The sequence below is a fragment of the Mustela nigripes genome, chromosome 4 (assembly GCF_022355385.1).
Source record: "Mustela nigripes isolate SB6536 chromosome 4, MUSNIG.SB6536, whole genome shotgun sequence".
NCBI lineage: Eukaryota > Metazoa > Chordata > Mammalia > Carnivora > Mustelidae > Mustela > Mustela nigripes.
The window spans coordinates 139,313,481-139,339,257 of NC_081560.1; the positions used below are offsets into that span (position 1 = coordinate 139,313,481).

At 37.4% G+C, this 25,777-nt stretch overlaps 2 protein-coding genes across 9 annotated transcripts in view; both read right to left on the minus strand.

Annotated features, from left to right (window-relative positions):
* CFAP70 (cilia and flagella associated protein 70) overlaps positions 1–15,029 on the minus strand; it is a 108,344-nt gene extending 93,315 nt beyond the window's left edge. For 5 of the 6 annotated variants that reach the window (XM_059397757.1, XM_059397754.1, XM_059397755.1 and 2 more), the window contains exons 1-3: positions 14,836–15,029; positions 13,188–13,290; positions 12,034–12,220 (exon numbers count right to left, since the gene is read on the minus strand). In XM_059397757.1, coding sequence (XP_059253740.1) covers positions 12,034–12,220; positions 13,188–13,250 — 250 coding nt within the window. In that variant the 5' untranslated portion in view covers positions 13,251–13,290; positions 14,836–15,029. Of the gene's footprint in view, positions 1–12,033; positions 12,221–13,187; positions 13,291–14,835 lie in introns of those variants that run through there. The other variant, XM_059397759.1, reaches the window with a different exon arrangement.
* A 753-nt stretch (positions 15,030–15,782) lies between these two features.
* Positions 15,783–25,777, minus strand: part of ANXA7 (annexin A7) — a 34,079-nt gene continuing 24,084 nt past the window's right edge. For all 3 annotated transcript variants that reach the window (XM_059397761.1, XM_059397763.1, XM_059397762.1), the window contains 2 exons: positions 23,935–24,047; positions 15,783–21,727 (listed from right to left, as the gene is read on the minus strand). In XM_059397761.1, the coding sequence (XP_059253744.1) occupies positions 21,605–21,727; positions 23,935–24,047 (236 nt within the window). In that variant the 3' untranslated portion in view covers positions 15,783–21,604. The remainder of the gene's footprint in view (positions 21,728–23,934; positions 24,048–25,777) is intronic.

Sequence of the window (25,777 nt, forward strand, 5' to 3'; positions counted from 1 at the left end):
CTGCCTACTTGTGATCTCTTGTCTGTCAAATAAATGAATAAAATCTTGGGCGCCTGGGTGGCTCAGTGGGTTAAGCTGCTGCCTTCAGCTCAGGTCATGATCTCAGAGTCCTGGGATCGAGTCCCGCATCGGGCTCTCTGCTGAGCAGAGAGCCTGCTTCCCTCTCTCTCTCTCTGCCTGCCTCTCCATCTACTTGTGATTTCTCTCTGTCAAATAAATAAATAAAATCTTTAAAAAAAATAAAATAAATGAATAAAATCTTAAAAAAATTTTTTTCTTTGTGCTTTAATCTGGTAGTTTTGTGTCCCTAGGAATTTGTCCATTTCATGTAGGTTATCCAATATGTTGATGAGCGATTTTTCAGAGTACTCACGTATACTTTTAATTTCTGTATAATTGGTAGTAATATCCCCACTTTAATTTCTAGCTTTAGTTATAACTAAGAGGATAGTAGACCAGTTCTTTCCAATTTGCATAACAGGAACCTCAGAAGCATCGAGAGATGGCTGTTGACTGCCCCGGAGATTTGGGCGCCAGGATGATGCCAGTGCGTCGAAGTGCACAGCTGGAGCGCATTCGGCAGCAACAGGAAGACATGAGGCGCAGGCGTGAAGAAGAAGGGAGAAAACAAGAACTTGACCTTAATTCTTCCATGAGACTTAAGAAACTAGCCCAGATTCCTCCAAAGACTGGAATAGATAACCCTGTATTTGACACAGAGGAAGGAATTGTCTTAGAAAGTCCTCATTATGCTGTGAAAATATTAGGCTAACTGGGGGTGCCTGGGTGACTCAGTGAGTTAAAGCCTCTGCCTTCGGCTCCGGTCATGATCCTAGGGTCCTGAAATGGAGCCCCGCATCCAGCTCTCTGCTCAGCGAGGAGCCTGTTCCCTCCTCTCTCTCTGCCTGCCTCTCTGCCTGCTTGTGATCTCTATCAAATAAATAAATAAAATCTTAAAAAAAAAAAGTATTTCCTTAGTCCATCTAGCTAGAGGTTTGTGAATTTTGTTGATCTTTTAAAAAAAAAACTGACTTTTGGGGCCACCTGGGTAGCTCAGTCAGTTAAGCATATGACTCTTGATTTTGATTCTGGTCATAATCTCAGGGTCCTGGGATCCAGCCCCACGTTGGACTCCATGTTCAGTGTGGAGTATGCTTGGGGATTCTCCCTCTCCCTCTCCTTCTGTCCCTTCCCCATCTCATGTGCACACGCACACACCCTCTCTCCATAGGAATGAATAACCTTTTTAAAAAACCTGACTTTAGGGGTACCTGGGTGACTCAGTGGGTTGGAGCCTCTGTCTTCAATTCAGGTTATGATTCCAGAGTCCTGGGATCAAGCCCCACATCGGGCTCCCTGCTCAGTGGGGAGCCTACTTCCCCCACCCCTCTGCCTGCCTCTCTGCCTACTTGTGATCGCTGTCTGTCAAATAAATAAATATTTTTTTAAAAATTAAAAACTTAAAAACCTGACTTTTGATTTCATTGATTCCCTGTGTTGTTTTTTACTCTGTATTTTGCCCACTTCTGCTCTAGTTTTTATGATTTCTTCTGTGGATTTTGGAGTTTTGCTTTTCTTTTTCTAGTTCCTTATGTTATATAGTTAGATTGTTGATTTGAAATATTCCTTTTTAAAAATTTTTGTTTACTTATTTTTAATTCCAGTATAATTAACATACACTGTTATATTAATTTCAGGTGTACAATATAGTGATACAAGAATTCTATACACTACTCAGTGCTCATCATGATAAGCATGCTTTTAATCCCCTTCACCTATTTCATCCATCTTCCCACCCACTTCTCTCTGGAAACCACTGCTTGTTCTCTATAGTTAAGAGTCTGTTTTTTTTTTTTAATTTGTCTCTTTTTTGTTTGTTTCTTAAAATCCATATGAGTGAGATCATATGGTATTCATCTATCTCTGACTTGTTTCACTTAACATCATATCCTCTAGGGCACTGGGTGGCTCAGTCATTAAGCGGCTGCCTTCAGCTCAGGTCATGATCCCAGAGTCCTGGGATCAAGCCCCATGTTGGGCTCCCTGCTCTGCTGGAAGCCTGCTTCTCCCTCTCCCACTTACCCTACTTGTGTTCTCTCTCTCACTGTCTCTCTCTGTCAAATAAAAAAATAGATTCTTAAAAAAATTATATTCTCTAAATCCATCCATGTTGTTGCAATTGGCAAAATTTCATTCCTTTTTATGGTTGAAATATATATATACACACATATATATGTATATATATAATATATACACATACATACATACATACATATACATGCCACGTTTTCTTTACCCATTCCTCTACTGATGGACATTTGGGTTGCTTCCATATTTTAGCTATTATAAATAATGCCACAGTAAACATTGGGGTACACCTAACTTTTCAGATTAGTGTTTTCACATTCTTTGGGTAAATGCCCAACGGTGGAATTACGGGATCATATAGTAATTCTATTTTAATTTTTTAAAATATTCTATTCATTTATTTCACAGCAAGACAGCAATAAATTCATTTATTTCAGACAGCAAGAGAGGGAATATAAGCAGGAGGAGTGAGAGAGGGAGAAGCAGGCCTCCTGTCAAGCAGGGAGCCCAATGTGGGGCTCCATCCCAGGACTCTGGGATCATGACCAAAACTGAAGGCAGATGCCCAACAACTGAGCCACCCAGGTGCCCTATCTATTTTAATTTTTTGAGGAGACTCCATTGCGTTTTCCACAGTGGCTGTTACCAGTTTGCATTCTCACTAACAGTGCATGAGAGTTTCTTCTCCACAACCTCACCAACACTGTTGTTTCTTGTGATTTTTTTTTTTTTTAATTTGAATGGGCTATACTTTCATGTTTCTTTGTATGCCCTTTGATTTTTTTGTTGAACTTTGGATATTTGAATCTAATAATGGGATAAGTCTGGAAATCAGATTCTCCCCTTTCCCAGAGTTTACTGTCTTTTGTTGTTTTTATTTTTATTTGCCATTGTTTTAGGCTGTCTCTGTGCTGAAGGTCAGCCTGAGGTATAAATTTAAGGTCTTTTCAGGTCTTTTCTGAGCCTTTCCCTGGACATGCATGGCCACTTTCTAGCTTTTCCCCTTACTTGCAGCTGTTTTTAAGTGTCCTGGTTGCTAAGGCGGTTCCTGAATGAAGAAAAAGAGAAAAGGTAAGGGGGGGGGGGAAGGATGCTGCCTTTACATCTCTTGGTGTTTTCAATAGTAGAAGGGTCTTACTAATAATGGGATGGAGAGAGGTGCAACAACACCTAATAGCCTCTTTGTCTGCACCTCTGTGATCAGAAGCAGCAATCAGCAGAGCACAGATCCACAAGATTTGAAGGACATGTCCTATTAGCTTATCCTGGCTCCAACAAGCTGTGTGCAAGTTACTAGAAGAACACATACATGGCTCCCTGCCACATGTATAGAGAGGTGAGGAATGAGCAGCTTCTACTGTGTTTAGATCTGAAATTAACCAAAATAAACCACAATTTGCCATCCAAATCTTCCCCTGTAAGTTGCAAGCCTTCAACAGACTCCAGAGCTCCAAAATAGTTGTATCAGACAGAATATGGCAGTGCAAGTGTTGGGTGGGTGGGAGACAGATTCCGGATAATTCCTTCTTGCCTACCTTCCCAGAATCTTCAAAAATATTGTTTTTATAATTTTCAAAAGTCTACTCTATCTGTATTAAAGCCACATTTTCTTCTTAACATTGTTTGTCTTCTTGGTTTGGTTTTATTTTGGCTCAATCATGCCAGAAGTTTGTCTATTTTGTTAGTCTTTTAAAACAGGTTTTGTTTTGCAGCTCTTTTCTAGTGCTCATTTTCTAATTAATTAATTTTTGTTCTTATTTCTTTCTTTTTATATTCTTTGGGGTTCTCTGTTATTTTAGTAACTTCTTGAGTTAAATATCAAACTCATTTGCTTTTAATCTTTTTTATGTTAAGAGAACCATTCTATTAAAGATAGAGCTTAACATATACCATAATTAAACAATTTTGTAACCATTGGGCATGTGTCAATTTTTTTAAAAGATTCTTTATTTATTTGACAGACAGAGATCAAAAGTCGGCAGAAAGGCAGGCAGAGAGAGAGGAGGAAGCAGGCTCCCTGCTGAGCAGAGAGTCCAATGCAGAGCTGGATCCCAGGACCCTGGGATCATGACCTGAGCTGAAGGCAGAGGCTTTAACCCACTGAGCCACCCACGCGCCCCTCACTATTTTCAATTTTAACTATTCTGATATGTGTATAGTGCTATCACATTGTGGTCTTGATTTGCATTTCCCTAATGGCTAATGATATTAAACACTTTTTCATATGTTTATATGCCATCTGTATATTCTCTTTGGTCAACTGTCTCTTTGTGTCTTTTGTCTGTTTTCTAATTGGTTTGTCTGGAGTATTTTTTACTGTTGAATCTTGAATTCTTTATGTATTTTAGATACTATTGCTTTGTCAGATTGTGATTTGCAAATAGTTTCTCTCACTCTGTAGCTTTTCATCCTCTCAACAGGGTATTTCACAGAGCAAGAGTTTTTAATTTTTATGAAGTCAATTCATCAGCTTTTTTTTTTTTTTTAATAGCTCATGCTTTTGGTGTTAAGAACTCTTTGCATGACCTTAGATCCTCAAGTTTATCTCATTTTTTCCCTTGATGTTTTGTGGCTTTACATTTCACATTTAAATGTGATCCACTTTGAGTTAATTTTTGCATAAGTACAAGACTAAAGTCGAGGTTCATTTTTTTGCACACAGGTGTTCAATTGCTCTAACATCATTTGTTGAAAAGACTACCTCTCCTCCAATTAATTGATCTTGCACTTTGATCAAAAATCATTGGGCAAGGGTGCCTGGTTGGCTCAACTGGTAATGTGTGTGACCCCTGATCTCAGAGTTGTATGAGCCCCACATTGGGTGTAAAGATTACTTAAAAATAAAAGCTTAAGAAAATCATTAGGTATATTTAGATGGATCTATTTCTATTTTTTCCATTGATCTATGTGTCTATCCCTCCACTAAGAGCATATAATTTTAATTAATGTAGTTAAATAATAAATCATGAAATCAAATATAGTGATTCACCCTATTTTATTCTTTTCCAAAATTGTTTTTAATTTTTCTAGTTTCTTTGCTTTTCTATATATATATTTAAAATAGTCTTGTCCATATCTAGAAAAAATCTTTCTGGGATTTTGATAAGAATTACATTTCACCTTTATATCAGTCTGGAGAGAATTGACATCTTAACTATGTTGAGTCTTCGAGTCCCTGAGTACAGTGTGTCCCTCCATTTATAAAGATTTTTAAAAATTTCATTCAACAGTATATAGTTTCCAGCACATAAATGCTATATATGTTTTCTTAAGTTTACACTAAACTTTTCATTTTAAAAAGCAACAGTAAATGATGTATTTTTAGTATTAGTGTCCATGTATTTATCATTAGTATATGGAAATATAATTGCTTTTGTGCATTTACCTTGCATCCTATGATCTTTTTCTTTCTGGAAGTTTTGCACATTTCTTGATATTTTCTACATAGAGAACCGTGTCATCTGCAAATATGAGCAGATTTATTTCTTCCTTTCAGATGTAGATGTCTTTTATTTCTTTTTCTTACTTTATTGCACTTCCAGCTCTATGTTTTTAAGAGTGGTGAGAGCAAATCTTGATTTTTGTTCTCAATCTAAGGGGGAAAGCATTCCATCTTTCACCATTAAGTATAATGTTAGCCTTTGTCAGGCTGTTGAAGTTCCCTCTATTTGTATTTTTCTGAGAGTTTCTATCATGAATTGGTGTTAAATTTTGTCACTTGTTGTTTTGACCAATATGACCATATGCTTTTTCTTCTTTAGACTATGAATATAGTAGAACACATTGATTTATTTTCAAATACTGAACCAACCAAGGATCCCTGGAATCAATCCCACTTCATAATGTTGTATGATTCTTTTTATTTATTGAATTCTACTTGCTAGTATTTTGTTAGAATTTTGTGTCTATATTCATGACAGATACTGGTCTCCAGTTTTCCATTTGCGTACAGTCTTTGTCTTGTTTTGGTATCGTTGTAACACTAGCATCATAAAATGAATTAAATGTTTCCTCCTCTTCTATTTGTTGGAAGATTGTGTACAATTAGTGTTAGTTATTATTTTTAACTTTTGGTAGAATTATTCAGTAAGACTTTCTGGTTCCAGAAATTTCAAATTATGAATTCAATTTCCTTGACAGTTACAGGGCCACTTTATTTATTTATATAGGATGAGTTGTGATTTGTGCTTTTCAAAATACTGGTCCATTTTCTTAAGAAATTTATGTATGTAGAGTTGTTCTTCTCTTTATTATTCTTTTAATGTCTACCATCTGTGATGTTATCCTATTTCACTTCTAATAGATAATTTGTGGTGCCTTTTCTCTCCCCCCACTCACTGCTTTTGGCCACTGTTCCTGAAGTTTTGTCAATTTTGGTGTTTTCAAATAACCAGTGTGTTACTTGTTTCATTGATCTTTCCCTATTGTTTTTCATTTTATTCCTTTCTGCTTTTATCTTTATTATGTTCTTCCTTCTGTTTGTACTTCTTTTTCTAAATCCTTGAGATGACAGGTTATTGATTTGAGGCTTTTCCTTTTTTTTTAAAGTATGCATTTAGTATTCTAATTTTCTCAGCAGTTCTTTAGCTATGTCCCACAAATTTTGTTACCTTGTACTTTTATTTTCATTCAGTTCACTGTATTTTTTTTTTTTTTTTTTTTACTTCCCTTGAGACTTCCTCTTTGACCTATGGATTACTTTAGTGTGTCTTTTTGTTTTCAGATGTTTAGAGAGTTTCCTGTTTTTTATTATTGATTTCTAGCTTGATACTGTTGTCAGAGAACACATTATTTTAGTTCATTCAAATGTGTTGAGGTTGTTTATAACCCAGAATATGGTTTTGATATGTGGTCTGTGGCCTTTTGAAAAGAATGCATATTCTGCTACTGTTGGGTGTTCAATAAATATTTATTAGATATTGTAGGCTGATGGGTATTGTTGAGTTTTCCTATATCCCTGATGATTTTCTATCTAGGTATTCTACAAATTGAGAGAGGGGTGTTTATGTCCCCAACTATAATTGTGGATTTGTCTATTCACCCTTTCAGTTTAATCAGTTTTGCTTCACATATTTTGCAGCTGTTGTTTGGTGCATGTATATATTTAGTATTACTATGTCTTCTTGATGGGTTGTCTCTTTTATCATTACATAATGAACTTCTTTGTCTCTGGTTATTTTCTTTGCCTAATCTATTTTATCTGATGCTAATATAGTCACTTTCACTTATTTGATGAATGTGTATACATGTATCTTTCTCTATCCCTCTATTCTTTTACATAGCTGACTACAGAGTTATATTTCGAGCTTCTTGTGGACAGCATATAGTTAGGTTGTGTGTGTGTTTTTTTTTTAACTATTCTGCAACCTCTTGTCTCTTGTTATATTTAATGTAATTGTTAATATGTTACGGTTTAAGTCTGCTGGGGTTGTTTGTCGTCTCTTTTTCATTTGTCTTCTGCTTTCCTGTGGACTGCAAGAACATTCTTGAGAATTCCATTTTAATATATCTATAATATATCTATATTATATAGATATTATATAGATAATATATATTATCTATATATAATATCCATATATATTATATAGATAATACATATTATATATTTAATATATCTATAATACTTTTAAGAGTATCTATTTGTATACCTTTTTTAGTTATTGCTCTAGGTACTGCATTTTATATACATTACTTATTACAGCCTATTACAGGTGTCATCATTTCAGTAGTTGAAGTACCAAAACTACCTCCCTTTATGTGTCTTTACCTTTCCTGTTTATAACTGCCTAAAATGTTTTTTCAATATTCCTGTAGAACTGCATCAGACTGTTATACCTTGTTTCAAGCATCAAACGCAATTTAGAAAACTCAAAGGGAAGGAAAACTTACTTTATTCATCCCAATTTTTATTTTCCACACTCTTTCTTCCCTCCTGGTGTTACTAGGTTCTTTATTATTTCTGTTCTGTTGGGAAAAATTCCTTCAGTCATTCTTTCAGGGTATTCTTTCAGACTTTGTTTTCTTTAATATGAGAATGTCTTAATTTCCCCTTCGCATCTTTCCTCCAGGTATTGGATTCTGGGTGACAGTTCTTTTTATCACTTTGAAAATACTATGCCATTCCCTTTGGACCTCCATGGTTTCTGATGACAAACTGATAACATTCTAAATGTTTTCCTTTGCTTTCAGATTTTGTTCTGTCTTCAGTTTTTAGAAGTTTAATTATGATGTTTCTTAATATGGATTTCTTTGGGTTATCCTACTGAGAGTTTGATCAGCTTCTTGAATCTGTAGGTGTATGTCTCTTGCCAAATTTGGTGAGTTTTTAGGCTTTCACTTCTTTGAATATTTTTTTAGCCCCTCCCTTCTTCTCCTGAGACTCTGATGACACCAATAGATCTTTTGTCATAGTACTACAGGCCTCTGAGACTTTGTTCACATTTTTTTTCTTATTTCTTTTATATTATTCAGATTGGGTATTTCTGTTGTTCTATCTTCCAATTCACTGATTCTTTCCTGTCTCCTCCATTCTGCTGTTGAGATCATTTGCTGAGCTTTTTTTAAGAGTTATTGTATTTTTCTGATCTAAAATTTCCATTATCTTCTGTATCTAAGACATTCAATTTCTCTGCTGAGTCTATTTTGCATGTCTTCAATTGTTCACTGATCCATTATTTTAAAAATCTTTTAAAAATCTTTGTCTAAGAATTCTCATATGTTATCTTAGTGTTAGTTAGCATCTACTGATTTTCTTTTAAAATCCAGTTTGCAATGAATCATTGAACACTACATAAAAAACTAATGGTGTACTATATGTTGGCTGAGTATAATAAAAAAATTTTTAAATAAAATGCTAATATAGTCAAAGAAAATAAAATTCAGTTTGAGATCTTCAGGTTCTTGGTATGATGAGTGATTTTCCTGTAATCTTGGACTTTTTGTATGTTATGAAACTCTGGACCTTAAACCATCTGTTTTAGCTGGATTTTTTTTTTTTAACACTGCTCCAACAGAGGAAGGAGGGGGGATTTCCCCATTGTCCCCCACTATTAACTCCACTTAGCCTCTATTGATACCTAGGGGGGCGGGGAGACAGTTCCTCATTACTGATGACAAGGAGTGAGAGTCTGGTTCCTCACTTCTTTTCCAGTGATACCACAGTGGGTGTAGACTCAGTACCACTAGGTGATGGTAAGTCTCAACCCTACTTTAGGCTTCCTCTGATACCACTCCAGTGGACAGTAGATGGCATCTTGTTACTGCCAGATTGGGGCAGAAATCCAGGCTCCCCATGTGGTCTCCATTAAAACCTGATGGTAAGAGAGAGGGTTCATGACCAGACAGCACAGAAGCCCTTTCTTCCATCTGGTATTCTTGACCACCACCCAGCTGGGGCACCTAATTTCAGCTTTGCAAGAATACAAGTCTAAGTCCTCCATTCTGCTTGATTTTGAGTGGGGTCACATTTTTTTGTTTGTGGTGTCTGGCTGGTGCAGAGTAGTTACTGAGTTTGTCTTGCAAGGCTGCCCATTTTCTGGTCTTTAGTTAGAGTAGAGGTCTCTCTCTCTCTCTTTTTTTTTTTTTTCTTTCTTTTTTTTTTTTTTTTTTTTTTTTTGGTCTGCACTCATTCATGTTTCCAGGTTGCTGGTTTCTTCAGCATCAAGTCTGGGATATACAAGGCAAAAATAAAACCCAGGCAGCTCACCATACGTCATTCCTCATGTCTCATGTTTCCTTCTTCTTTCCACTTTTCAGAGTTCCTCATGTTTGTTTTACATAAAAAGCCTGAGGTTTGCAGTTGTACTTAGTGAAAGGAATAGGGGAACGTATATATATCCAGAGATTCTACTTTATTAATTTTTTTAAAGTAGGCTCCACGCCCAGCATAGAGCCCGACATGGGACTTGAACTCGTGGCCCTGAGATCAAGACCTAAGCTGAGATCAAAGGTTGGATCCTTAACCGACTGAGCAACCCAGGCTCCCCCCAGAGGTTTCATTTTAAATCCTTTTTGATTGCTAATGACTGCACTTGAGAACATAAATGTATTTCTAAGTATTACTCTAGCTTTTCCCCACAAGTTTGATATTTGGTGTTTTACTATTGTTTGATTCTAAATGCTTTATAGTTTTTCTTATGATTTTTTTCTTTGTCCCATGAATCAACATAAGTGTGCCTTAAAATTTCCAAATGGATTCTTTTTTTTATGTTTTTGTTACAGGTTTCTAATTTTGCTGACTTGTATTTTGATCAGAAAACTAAGTCTGTGTGCCGTTGCTTCTTTGTTATATGGCAGGACTTCTTTTATTGTCTAGTATTTGGTCAGTTTCTATTGTATAAATGTTCCTTGTGTGTATTAAGAAAATATATGTTATTTAATGATTGGCATAACCCTATCATTATTACTTATTAGGAAAGACGTTTTTCATCTATTCAATGGCTAGATACATATGAGGGGGCATGGATTTTTTTTTTTTTTCTAGTCCATTCTTTTTGAGAGTCTTGGCTTGTGGTAAAGGGATTGGTCTCAGTCTCAACTCCCATCTATAGCAGCCCAAGTTCTCTGTTTGTCTAAGACCTAAGCCCCTAGATTGTCTAAAACCTAGCCCCTTATCTTGTCTAAAGCCCAAAACAAGCCCCTTAGCTTGTCTAAAACCTAAGCCCCTAGATTCTGGAGTAATGCCCTTTCCCCCCACACCACCACACACCAATACCAACTGTTCAAGAGCTCCGGGTTTCAGTTTCTGCTTTGCTTCTGGAACAAAAAGCTGGCCCTCTCTTTCTCATGGGTTCAATGACACATTTAAAACAATGGTCCTCTTCTGCCTTTCCCAATTAACATGTCAGGGAGGAACGCAATTAGGACATTGACTCCCCTTATTTGGGGTTGGGAGTGACAGAGAGGCACAAAGCAAAGACGAAAGAAGTAGAAGAGAATGATCAGATAGTGTGGATCAGATGGATGCCTCCATGGGTGACTGATTACCAGGTAGGCCAGAGGTATAAATCACTTTTCTGGAGTAGTGCTTCCCAGCAGTCACCAGAGACTTGTTCCTACATGCAGCTTCCCTCCAGGATCCTTCCCTGGCAATCATGAATTTAGTAGTCTAGGGTAGGGCTCTGAGGACTATTTTCTCCCAGAGTCTCAGGTGACTTTTATGAAAAAAAAAAAAAAAAAAAAAAAAAAAAGTTTAGAATGCAATGCTCTAGAATACTGTATGATTCCCAGGACCCACTTCTCTGGGTCTGGGATCTTGGAATCTGGTTTTTGGCAGGTGCCACAGGAGATGTGCCACTAAAAAAATAACAAAACAAAAATGAAGAGTATAGATTAAAACAAAAGCCTTAGACTAGTATACAGGTGTAAGAACAAAGTATGTCAGAGATAATACTGTGTTCTTAGAAACTGTAAAAGTTCATTCATTCATTGAGCAAACACTTTTTGAGACCTTTTATGTCCCAGATATTTCTAGGCACTAGAAATTCTGAAATAAAATACAGACCTGAATTTCAATAAAAAGTGTACAGAAGTACTGTATACAGAATTACAGACAGGGTTGCCAATCAAAATACAAGATGCCCAGTTAAATCTGAATTTCAGATAACCAATGAATAATTTTTTAGTATATACGTTTCTTACTTTTTTTCCCCCTACATCTGGCAACCCTAGATATAGGAATATTTAGGAAAAGCTCCCAACCCAGCTTAGGAGATAAGGGCTGCAAATTTCAGTCAAATGTCAAAAGGGCTTTGATACAAACTGATTAAAATTAGCAGGCCATGAAGACCGATGCTAAAAGCAGGTAGGACTGAAACCATACCATGTTATTCCCAGGTGGAAAAGTAAGCTGTGTTCATTTGTCCTCCCAAACAGCTACTAAATATCTCAGAATATCCTTATAACATACTCAACATAATTAATACCTTTAGTACCACAAGGACTTACAGAACACAGGTTTGTGGGCAAGGTCATCTAAAGTAATTCCTCCTTCAGGACTGTATTCAAAACTGCTCGTGAAGTTGTATTTTGCAGTTCCTTCTGGAGAAACTGTAACTTTTGCAGAGTCTCCCAAAATCACTTGATTGAATTCTGCACGAATAAAAGTAACTGGAGTATCTCCTTTAAAACCTTTCTGTTGACAGAAAGAGACTTTACAATTATACTCATATAGAGAATTTTCCTACATATCTGGCAAATCATTTTGACTTGAACTAAATAGCATTTTCCATGTTTTCCTAACAAGCTATATCACAAATAGAAAAGGGGTAGGTAGAAAGTCATTAAACAAAACTAGTTGTAGCTAACTGTAAAATTCTATGTAAATGCTATTATGTAGGGAGTTTTTAAAAATAATTTTCATGTTTATATTTATAAAAGTATATTGTGAAACATTGTAAATAGTAAGAAAAGCACACAGGAAAACAAATTACCTATAATCTCACTCTAACATGCAAGCACCAGTAACATTTTAGAATATATTTTCTAGTCTTCCCTATGAATATATATATATATGTGTGTGTGTAAAAATACACACATACACTTATAGATACATCTCTTATGTAACCTTTTAAAACAAATAGAGATCATTCATTACATCCTGTTTTGGAATGAGCTATTTTACTTCATAATAGTGAATACTTTGCCATTTCATTATTCTTGTAATTTTTAAGCTACATCATATTGTAGTTTTATTATTTAAATTAACCAAGTGAAATTAATCACAAAAGAAACTCTGGAAGAATTCAGATCTTTTTCAGAAGAAAAGACCTGCTGTCTAAAAAACAAAAATCACTTCTTGTTTTGCCCATTAAATGTAGTACTCAAATTCCCAGGTATTTTACACACATAGTGATGTGACCTGCTGATTATATAGTCTAACAAAAAGGAAAACTGAGAAAGAAATGCCACTGCAATGTTAAGACCAGCAGGTCTGGTGTTATAGGAGGGTGCAAAAGCATTCTTCCTGTTGGTGCTTCCAATACATCGTCAGGCAACCTGCAGACAGATGTTTAACAGGGAAACCTGAACTCAAAGGCAAATATACTTTCAAGAAAAATGAATAAACTAAGAACTTCTCTAATTTCCAAAAATAAATTTACCAAGTCATATCCATCTGTCACTGTGATCTGCACAGGTCTGCCTGTTGATGACACCTGTTCCATAGCAGCACTTGGGCAAAGTCCCTCTGGTCTTCTTTGGTCTCTGTAAATACAATGAATCAAGCTGTCCCCTCAAGTACCATAGCTGCAGAAATACCCACATTACAATACATAACCAATACTAGGGAGAACCTAGGAAAATGCCATAGCTAGTCCAGCACTTTTTTTGTACCCTTTCCAAACTTTGCTGCTAAATAGTGCTTTACAGAGCTGGTCACAAGAAGAATTCCATCAGTTAGTGCTAACATGATCTTTACACATATAATTAATCCATCAAGCACAAATCATTCCAAGAAAAAGAGGGTAGGAATGCCATCTCCCTTACTTCCCAACCCCAGCCTCCATCTTTCATGGTATTCTTTGATAGGTTAATCTCTCACTTTTACAAAAATATAACAGGAAAGAAACAACCACAAAGAATAATGGTTAGTCCACCACCAAAAGTTCTGACATATATCTTATTAAGTCAGAGATACTGTCTAATTATTTTACAACACTAATGACACAATTTCAACAATAAATTGGATATAAAGATTTTCTGCCTCAATTCAAAATGGAACTTATGGCAATTCAAACGTTTACTGAGGACACACTATGCTACATCTATCTAGGACTGGTGGTATAAAAAAGAAGGCAATACTTTGCTGTCCCCAGGCTTTATTCTGCCTCTTCTCAGGTACTCCCTCTTTCAGTCATCCAAATACCTCAGATCACTGTCCAATACCCTGTCTCCAGGCTCATTCTGGGCCTAAGTGACCCTGACAATTTTTTTTTTATCAAATTCACATTAGAAATGATCTTTTACATTACTCTCCTTTCCTTTTCAATACTACCACATGAATTAGACCTTCACTAGCCTGACCCTGGACAAAAGTCTAATTTCTATGAGCCTCAGTTTGACCTTCTGTAATAAAGATAATATAAACTTCTCATGTTTCACATTTGGTGTGAATATCCACTAAAATAGTAAAACTGCTTAATCTATGATGTAGGCACATATGGTGTTATTAATGTGCACTGCTTTTCCTGAATGCACAGTTTCTCCAGGACAAGTAATCTCTCACTCACATTTACAGTCCCTGAGTGCCCGGCACTAACCCTTGTCTTAGCAGCATATTTATTGTGTAATGAATGCAAGAAATCTGGCTGGTTACTAACGGTCAGGGCAGTCAGGCTGGGGGTGGGGGGGGAGGTAGGGGCGGCGGCTCCTGTTGCCCCCAAGAGGCATTCATTTCTTGCCATGTTACTCCTAAGAAGATGCAAGGGAGGGGCACCTAGCTGGTTCAGCTGGTGGAGCATCAGACTGTTGCTTTCCCGGTTGTGAGTTCGAGACCCACGTTGAGTGCATAGATTAAAAACAAAATTTTTAAAAACAAAAGAAAATGCAAGAGAACAGTCACATCAGAAACAGGTTTGATGAAGGACAGGATGGACGGCGTGTCATCTGGGGACAGAGGTGCAGTGTGGACCTACTGCGTGGTATCTGGGGCAAAGCGGAAAGGGGGTTTAAGCCCGGCTTCAAATGGGAGGCCTGAGAGGTTGGCAGTAGCTTCCGCGCCAAGCCAGGTGGGGGTGTTTAGGTCCATACCAGAGTGCCCTGTGTTCGGAGGCGGCCTTGCGTTTCCAACCGGCTGCAGCTGAAGAGACTGAGAGAACGGGGTGTGGTCACAGGACCACGGTAGAGAGGCCGGAAGCAGAGGGTTTTCTGGGGAGTGATACAGCAGTCTAACCTGAGGCGCCCGCAAAAGTATTTATGCGCAACTATGGCAACTACTAATTACCTCTCGCGAGAATTTAGTTCCGGCAATCACCACAAGTTTATCCCAAGACTCGCGATAAAGTTTTCGGGGAAGGCAACGGCTGTTGGGAGGTTTCTGCGCCTGCGCTCTGGAAACAGCGCTTGAGCGTTAGCCTCCCTCCCCGAGTCAGTTCGTCCAAGGTACAACTTTGCCTTGGCATACGCCTAAAGTTTTCCAAGTTTCGATTTTGTTTTCTCGACCCTTTTCTTTCAGTATCCCTACGTAAACCGGGATTTTTGAAAACCGGCCATTTAAATCTTTCTCCATGAAAAATGCAGGTTAACAGTATTTTCAGTGATCCTCTATGCTAAATGAAATAAGTCAAAGATAAATACCCTATGATTTCCGTCATATATGGAATTTAAGAAACGTAAAAGATGAACATAGGGTATTAAACAAAAGCAAACCATAAAACAGACTCTTAACTGTAGAAAAACACACTGAAGGTTGCTGGATGGGAGTGGGGCGGGGAGGTGGAGGAGAGAGAGAGGTTATGGTGATGGGTATTAAGAAGTACACATTTTGGATTGAGCACTGCATGTGATTAATCACTAAATCCTACACCTGACACTAACATTACACTGTTAACTGGAATTTAAATAAAAACTTGGAAGAAAAAAAATTTTAAAGTGAGCGTTTGATATACTGTTGGTGAGTTTGCAAAACAGTCAAAACTGTTGCAAAACACTTCTAGTGCTCAATACTTATACAACATACAATAAACAGACTTGAAGTATATGATATTAATCCCAAATTTTAATACATTTCAAACTCAACAGTAGAGATCTGGAACAGTAAAATACAGTAACAAAAACATGGAAACAATCCAAGTGCCCCTCAATGGAAGAGTGAATAAACTGATCTATAGTCACAAATAACATATTACATAGCAGTCTAAATTAACTACAGCTATACATGGATGAACTTTAGCAATATACATATCTGCAAATGTTGCAATGTTAAGAGCCAGCTTAAAGAGATTCCCACTGGCCAAATCAGAGACAATGTGGGCATCAAAATAAACTGATAATGGATTACAATCCATTGAGTAAAATAGGAATCTACAGGTTCACATTGATATAAGGAAAGAGAAAGAAAAACTAACAATTCCAATCCAATAAGGCAGAGGAAATAATGGGAATAGAGGATTACCATTTGACACCCACTATAGAAGTGGATGATTCAGGTAGGAGTCTCCAGTGGATACGAAAGTTGGTGGGAGGCGGTTTGAGGAGAAGATGGTATTGGCATGATTTTGGAATACTAATCAGTTACAAAGAAGAAATGGTGAAATGAAGAAACCAACAAGATCATGTGATTAAGGTTAACCAGCAGGGTTGGGAGGAGTCTACATTACATGCCTCCTGTTGAGACTCACTGGGAAAAATAAAGCATCATTTTGTGGTATTCCTACCATCAGAGGGACTAGGCTGTAGGCCACCCTATTGAAAGTATGTGTTGTACTTTTTAAAACTGTCAAAGACATAGGGGCACCTGGGTGGCTCAGTGGGTTAAGCCACTGCTTTCAGCTCAGGTCATGATCCCAGGGTCCTCGAATTGAGCCCCGCATCAGGCTCTCTGCTCAGCAGGGAGCCTGCTTCCACCTCTCTGCCTACTTGTGATCTCTGCCTGTCAAATAAATAAAATCTTTAAAAAAAAAAGCAAAACAAAACTGTCAAAGACATAAAAGATGGGGAACTGTTCCAAATTAAAGGACTATTGGATATGAAGGACATGAAGATACATGACAGCTAAAGGCAAAATGTATTCCTGGATAGTATTTTGGTCCAGAAAGGAAGAGAGACACTATTGGGACAGTGAGCAAAATTTGTACTGCCTCAGTGGATTTAATGGTAGTTTACCAAAATTGCTTTTCTAATATGGAAGGTTTGCTTTTATGTAGGAGACTGTCCCTGTTCAGAAAATATGCAAGAGTGTTTAGGAATCATGGAATATCACATCTGTAGTTTCCTCTGTCGACCCTCAAAATGTCTAGAAAAAGACTAATAAAGAATATATGCATGCACGCATGCATACACACACAGTGAGCAATTAAGCAATAAAATGTTAACTATATGAGAATCTGGGTGAAAGTGACATTGAAATTCTTTGCACTGTTTTGGCAACTTTTCTGTACATTTACAATTATTTCAATACACACAGACACATACCACTCTCCATGGAAACATCTGAGGATATAGAATTACCAGAGCCAAATTTTAAAAATAAATTTTATTTCTGCTGTAAACATTAAAATTATAAAAATTAAGAAAAGATCTCTTAAAGGTTGTGGTGTTATAATAAAAAATAAAATTAGACCTATGGAACTATTAAGGCATTTCTCTCTGGATTTCTTCCCAGGTGAGGGCTATGAATGAATTTGCATTGAGCTAGCCATCCTACCCTGCGCATGAAATACATTATGTAATAAGTGAGGCTTATTAAGTCTTCACTAGGGAACTGGATCACTCATGATACCTAGGCATGAAAGTTAAGTACAGGTGTCACTTCCTTAAACATAATTAATCACTGTCAATAAAAAATGATAGTGTAGAGCGCCTGAGGGCAAACCCTTTTGTTCTAGTTCTTTCCTCCTGGAATGCTTAACAATGGCCACTCTCAATTTCCTTAGTCCTTACAAGGAAAGGCATTCAAAAAATTTTTTTTGACTGGTTTAAAATCTCAACTTCCTAAGGAAACATGGAAAAGACGCTCTTCAGTGCTACAGAAAATACAATAGTACTGAGAATCAGAATTTAATCATCTACATATACAAACAAGTTTGGAGGCCAAAAAAAGCTGTAATATTTAACTCTTTAGTTTGGGTTTCAAAGACCTCCACTAAATGACTCATATCCCAATAACTCTTTTCTCATTACTCCAAGGGACTCATTTCTAAATAGCTAATATGTAATTTCCAGTCAATTTATTTCTGATAGCATCCAATAATACAATCAAATGTATTGCTCACCCTCAAATTGATTTAGTCAAAGCAATCAACATCCCAGATTGGTTTTTTTGCAGAAATTGACAAAGCTGATTTTAAAATTCATATGGAAATTCAAGAGAGCCAGAATGGCAAACAATATTGAAAAGAACATAGTTGGAGGACTCACACTTCCCAATTTCTAACTTACTACAAAGCTACTTTATCAAGTAATTAAGTACAGCTTAATCAAGGCATAAGGATAAATGTATAAACAAATGGAATGGAATTGAGAACTCAGAAATAAAACTGTTTATGGACAGTGATTTCTGACAAGAGTGCTTGGACCACTCAACGGGGGAGAGAATAGTCTTTTCAACAAATGATGGTTGGAAAACCATATATCCAAATCCAAAAGAAAGAAGTTGGACATCTATCTCACCATATGTAAAAATGAACTAAAAATGTCAAAGACCTAAATATAAGAACCAAAACCATAAAAATGTTAGAAGACAATATGGGTAAATCATGTTACCCTTTCATTAGACAATGGTTTCTTGGACAGGAAAGTGAAAGCACAAGTGACCAAAGAAGAAAAAATTGGACTTCATCAGAATTTCAAACTTTTGTGCATCAAAGGACACCATCAAGAACGTAAAAAGGGGGCACCTGGCTGGCTCAGTTGGTGGAGGATGCAACTCTTGATCTTGGGGTTGTGAGTTTGAACCCCATGTTGGGTGTAGATTACTTTAAAAAAAAAAGTTAAAAAAAGAAAAAGAGTAAAAAGGCTATCCACAGCACAGGAGAAAAATATTTGTAAATCTATATTGAGTGGATATATAATTTTTGGTGTATTGTTTTTCCATCTTAAAAAACTTCTGATTAGGAAGAGACTACCTCCTCCCAGGTAAACCCATTCATTGAGCTGGCAAAAGTTCCAGCAAGGAGCATGGCTTTGATATGCAAACTAACCAAGCCAGAGCCATACCTTCTATAATCAGGCCCTCACCCCAGGGGGCAATTTTTCTCTGCTTTCATTATCCCATGGCCAGGTATGAGGACATTAAAAGATCACTCATGTAGCCCAAATGCTACAAAATTACTCCAACTAGCCAATACTTACCTGTTTACCCTGTCCTGCTACGCCTTTCCAGAAACCCCAATAAAAGTCATGGTCTAAGCATTCCCCTCCGCCTCCTGACCACCCTGGTGTCTTTCGCCTATGGCCCTGTGTGTGGCAGTGCCTCTTGTCTCCAGGATTTTTGAATATAATAGTTTTCCTGAGCCTCTCCTCCGTCTCCTCTAGTGGCTGCACCTAAACTGACCATTTCATAAAAGAACAGAGTACAAAATCATGTAAGTTTCTACCCTACAGAATATATAACCCTTACACCTCAACAATTTTAAAATGGGCAAAGTATTAAAAAAATTGGACAAAGTATTAGAAGCCATTTTTCCAAAGATGATAATCCAAATGGCCAATAAGCACAGAAAATAGTCATTATGGAAATGCACATCAAAGCCACAAGGGGGAGGTCACTTCACATCCACTAGGATGGCTATAATTAGATAATGATAGTTTTGGGTTAAGACAAAGAGAAATTGGAAGGTGGGTTCACTGCTGGTAGGACTGTAAAATGGTGCAGCTGTTTTGGAAAACATTTTGGCAGATCTCCAAAAAGTTAAACATAAAGATACTATGTGATCCAGCAATTCCACTCCTAGTTCTAAAGCCAAGAGAACTGAAAACACATGTCCACACAAAAATTTGTACATAAATGTTCACAGCTGCATTATTCATAAGACTCAAAAGGTGAAAACAACCCAAATGTCCAATTGATGCATGGACCCAAAAAAAAAAAATGTCCTTACAGTGGAATATTCGGCCATGAAACAGAATGAAGTATTTACCCACACTACAAGCAGATGAACCTTAAAAACAGTATGCTAACTGAAAGAAGCCAGACACAAAGGGCCACATACTGAATGATTCCATTCATATTAAAAGCCCAAAATAGGCAAATCCATATAAACAAAGTGAGCTGGTGATTGCCAAGGGCTGGACAGGAGGAGAGGGAATGAGAAGTGACTACTGGTAGGTCTCAAGTTTCTTTTTGGATGATGAAAGTGTTCAAAATTGATTATGGTGATGACTGCACAAATTTGTGAATATGCTAAAAACCACTGAAGTGTACACTTTAAAATGGTGAATGGTATATAAATTATATCTCAATTTTCAGCAAGTTTAAAAATATATTGCTCCTATCTTTTCTTTCCTTAATACCTTACCCCCTTCTCGTATTTACCAAATTCAATCACTGTTACTTTTTCAAAATCTACATCAAAACTGAACTTTTTCAATGAAACTATTTCAAAGTAATTAACATACACCTTAACTCATTATCCTTCTACCCGGGTATCTTGCCTTCACCACAACTGTACAGAGAGAGGTCTATCTCCCTTAGAATAAGGTTGTATCTTATACCACCTTATATACCCCTTGGTATTTACACAAAAACAATATTCATTGAACTACAATTGATATTTACTGTTCTTCTCAATTCTTAGTACACTCACTCACCAATTCTGTATTAAATTTCTGCTTTGTGCCGGGGAACTTCATACATAGAATAGGGTTCTCATCCTCAACAGAATTTACCTAACATTTACAGGGTTTTTTGTATCTTAATTTTTGTTTAGAATCCCCAGTATATTACAAATCTTTCTTGGTATTTCTCCTGACTACCTATTATAATGCTCAGTATACTCAATTAGTAATTGCACGGTAGTGGGGATAAGCCAATGGGTTTTGTAATCATCCTGCTACACCACTGAGTGAGCTCCTGAACTACTCCAAGGAGCTAGGACCCAATTTTCCCAGAGATACTATAAGCTTCATTCACTAATTGAGCCCCTCCTATTTGTCAAGCTTCACTTTCTTGAATCATGACTAAATTGTTACTAGTTTTTATAGTCTTTCATAATTTTTTTTTTCAAAACCACAGAACAATGAAGATATTCAGGGAGTTTTAGTAGACATAAAGGTAGGCTATATATTTTACGCATATAAACATATAATCCCTTTTTAAAAAGTTACTACAGGCAATACTCATCCTTTTCCTACGTGAAAAGTTTAATGCTTATAAATATAGAATACCAATTTATGTAAAATAAGATGCAAATTACTCTTCTAGGTCCAAAGAGCTGAATCTTTAAAAAAGTAATACAGTTTTGACATACTACCAACTATAGTTGTCCAATGGACCTACATGTGCTTTGGAAGGCAGAGTTTTGCAACTTTTTCTTTTATTCAGCTTTATTATGCAGACTTGGAAACTGCTGTGATTTTTTATTCAATTTGGGATCCTGATTAGGATAAGAACAGTGCGAATTATGCCTTACAACCATTGCATTAGTACATCATTGTGATATGGCTTCAAATTGATTGTATATAGAGAAAAAAATAACATTGGAATTAAGGCAGTAACCACATGTGCAAACCAAGCACAATACCCTGACACGGTCCTTAGTAAAAAGCTCTTTTGGTTAGGTGATGGTTGATACTGCTGCATGCAGGTCAATCACTGAAGGATATGCTTCATTTATTTAAAAAAAAAAAAAAAAAATCCCTCCTATTGGCCCACAATGGCCAGAAGCAGCTTTCGGTAATCTCCACTTGTGTCACTCGCAATCATTGTGCCCAGGGTCTTCTGATACATCTGACTGAAGGTCTGTTTTATTTGTACAAGATCAATCTGCATGCAAGAGATATTTTTGATATTAGAAAAAAGCTGTTAAAAGAAAACTGAGATTAGAATTATTCTTTAATAGTGAAAAGAGCCTAATTATAATCAAAGCAGAGGGCAGAAAAAAACACCAAGTGACAAACATTTGACTGCTAGCATTCATACCACTGCTGGCATTACTCAATGAAGGGTGGATTCGCTATTCTGTAAAAATACTGAAGAAGGGTGGTACCAGTTTCATCTATTATCCTCAAAATGCTGGTTATTTAAAAACCATTAAAAAAATAAAACCATTTGATAGGAAGGTTACTCTAAAAAACATAGAAAATAACAACTGTTGGAAAGGGTGTGGAGAAACTGGAACCCTTGTATCCTGCTGGTAGGAATGTAACAATGCAGCTGCTGTAGAAAAAGGTTTGGTGATTCCTCAAAAATTAAAAAAAAAAAAAAACAGTGCCCACTTCGGCAGCACATATACTAAAAACAAAACAGAATTACCATATGATACTTCAGTTCCACTTCCAGGTACATACACAAAAGTGAAAAGCAAGGACTCAAGCAAATATTTGTACACCTGTGTTTACAGGAGCCGAAAGGTGGAAGCAATCCTAGTGTCCACTACAGATGAGTAAGAGAAGGTGGTCTACACATACAGAACAGTATTATTCAGCCTGGAAAAGAAATTCTGACACATGCTACAACATGGATAAGTCCTGAAAAAGTTATGCTAAGTGAAAGAAGCCAGTCACAAATGGGTAAATGCTGTATGATTTCACCTATACAAGGTACCTAGAGTAGTCAAATTCAGAGGAAGAGAACGCAGAAGGGCTGCCATGGGCTGGGGAGAAAGGAGAATGGTGAATTATTATATAATGAGTATGGATTTTAAGTTTTACAAGGTAAAAAAAGTTGTGCTGGTAATGGCAGTACAACAATGTCAATGTACTTAATTTAAGCCACTGGAATGCATACTTTAAAATGGTTAAAATGTGAGACGCCTGGGTGGCTCACTGGGTTAAGCCTCTGCCTTTGGCTCAGCTCATGGTCTCAGGGTCCTGGGATTGAGCCCCAGGGAGCCTGCTTCCCCCTCTCTCTCTGCCTACTTGTGATCTCTGTGTTAAATAAATAAATAAAATCTATAAATAAATAAATAAATAAAATGGTTAAGATGTTAAGTTTTATGTTGTATATATTTTATTGCGATTTAAAGAGATCATGCTTAAAAAACTTGGGTCTGAGTATAGATACACAAAGTTTTTTAAAAATACCATATGATTGTTGTCTTTTGAAAAATGATTTATCTTTCCTACCATAATTTATGGCATGTTTTCTTTCAAGTAAGAAGTGCAATAAATATAGAAAGTCAAAGAAAAGAAAGCATTTGAGGTATATTTAGGTAAAGAGAAAAAGGTTGTTTTTTTTTTTTTTTTTTTTTTAAAGATTTTATTTATTCATTTGACAGAGATCACAGGCAGGCAGAGAGGCAGGCAGAGAGGCAGGAGGAAGCAGGCTCCCTGCTGAGCAAAGAGCCCGATGCGGGGCTCGATCCCAGGACCCTAGGATCACGACCTGAGCCAAAGGCAGAGGCTTTAACCCACTGAGCCACCCAGGCGCCCCGAGAAAAAGGTTTTAAAAATAATTTTATAATTAGAAGGCATGCTAAATTTCAAGAATTTTTATATCCAATTGGGTTAATCTGTCATACAGTTTTTTACATTAGCAAAATGAAAAGATAAACATTTTCCAATTGGATATAAATCAGTATTCTCCACAGACCTTCTCAAGTAGGAAAATCTCTTGGCACAGTGATTGGTTTCTCCAACCCAATCCTCTCTCTCGGCATGAGGAGAGTGAACACTGCTTTATATAACCTCTACCAGAGGTGACAAAGGGAGAACATCTTTCCTATTTGTCAGCTGAGGAACCTTTAGGAAATCAACATTCAAAATCCAGTGAAGATCAGGGGCACCTGGGTGGCACAGTTGGTTAAACATGTCATTCTTCATTTCAACTTAGGTCATGCTCTCAGGGTCCTGGGACAGAGCCCTCCATGGGCTCACACTCAGGGTGGGCGGGGGAATCTGCTTGAAGATTCTCTCCCTCAATCCCCTTGTGTTTTCTCTCTCTTTCTCTCTCCCTTTTTCTCCCCCACAAATAAATAAATCTAAAAAAAAAAAAAAAATCAAGTAGGATCAAATAAGAAAAGAAAGACTCACCTCACTTCGAGTGACCACAATCCTGACCAGGGTGGAGTCATCTGTGCCGGCACCTTTCATAGAATAGTAGAGCCTCTCAGCAAAGAAGGCAGGGCGATTCAGGGCACACTGCACTGCAAGTCAAAGATAATTCACATGTGATGCCTTGACAAGGTATCCATGCTTCAGCTTCATTTATCACTTCCAGCCTGCCTTTGATCCTTCCTTATAGTCACCTCAGAAATCTTGATTTTTCTTAGCATTCATCCATCTTTCTAGCTGCAGACAGGATACCTTTAATTCTAGAGGATTCCCTTTAGCCAATAAATCCCATGTTTTTCTCCATAGATGCAAGAGCTTAGATTCTTTACGTTTTTTTCCCCCTTCAAGGGAGAAAATCTGTGACAATGGTGCCCTGGTAAATATCTTACTTAAAAGAAATAATGACTGAAATCTGAATTCTAGACGTCAAATAAATCGTTTGGCTGACAGAAGGATATGAGATACGTTCCAGTACAAAAAACAGATTTGTGGGGCGCCTGGGTGGCTTAGTGAATCACGTGTAAATCACGGCTGCCTTCAGTACAGTAGTACCTTCTCTCACCCAAGCCCACGCCGGACTCTAGATGACATCATTTTCCCCATCTTCCCCGTCTTGACTTAAGAACTCAAAGATTCTCTTCAAATCAGCCAAGTCCCCACACCTCTGACTCTCCAAAAGCAGCAGCTCTAAGACTCCATTACAAAGAAAGCTCTGAGGAGCGGCGCCTGGGTGGCTCAGTGGGTTAAAGCCTCTGCCTTCAGGGGCGCCTGGGTGGCTCAGTGGGTTAAAGCCTCTGCCTTCGACTCAGGTCATGATCTCAGTGTTCCAGGATCGAGCCCCACATCGGGCTCTCTGCTCCGCGGGGAGCCTGCTTCCTCTCCTCTCTCTGCCTGCCTCTCTGCCTACTTGTGATCTCTGCCTGTCAAATAACTAAATAAAATCTTTGAAAAAAAAAAAAAAAGCCTCTGCCTTCAGCTCAGGTCATGATCCCAGGGTCCTGGGATCAGGCCCCGCATTGGGCTCTCTGCTCAGCAGGGAGCCTGCTTCCTCCTCTCTCTCTGCCTACTCATGATCTCTGTTAAATAAATAAATAAAATCTTTTTTTTTAGATTTTTAAATTTATTTGACAGAGAGAGGTCACAAGTAGGCAGAGAGGCAGGCAGAGAGGGGGGGGGGGGGGGAAACAGGTTCCCTGATAAGCAGAGAGCCTGATGCGGGACTCGATCCCAGGACCCTGAGACCATGACCTGAGTTGAAGACAGAGGCTTTAACCCACTGGGCCACCCAGGCGCCCTAAATAAATAAAATCTTAAAAAAACAAAAACAAAAACAAAAAACAGATTTGAGTCAAAAATTGAGAATGATAATAAGTCTGACATTTTCTCTTAGGAAAATTAACTTAGCAAAGTCTCTTCTTGCAGATGGTAGAAATATACTAACTTTACATGACTGCTTTACCTACAATTACTACAGTACTATTTTTAGGACACTCAATTATTAATACCAATGTGTTAATAACACTCTCTTTAGTCCTATATTCTCCATGAGAATTAAATTTCCATTTCATTGGACAACTCAAAGAACACCAGAAAGTTTTGTTTTGTTTTGTTTTTAATTTCAAAAGGGAAAGGGGTCTCATTGGATCCTATCTGAAAGGGGTTTTTTGAGGGGTACCTGACTGGCTCAGTCAGTGGACTGTGTGACTCTTCATCTTGGGATTGTGAGTTCAAAGCCCATGTTGGGTGGAGAGATTATAAATAAACTTTTTTTAAAAAGGTGTTTTTTGGGGCACCTGGGTGGCTCAGCCAAGTGTCTGCCTTC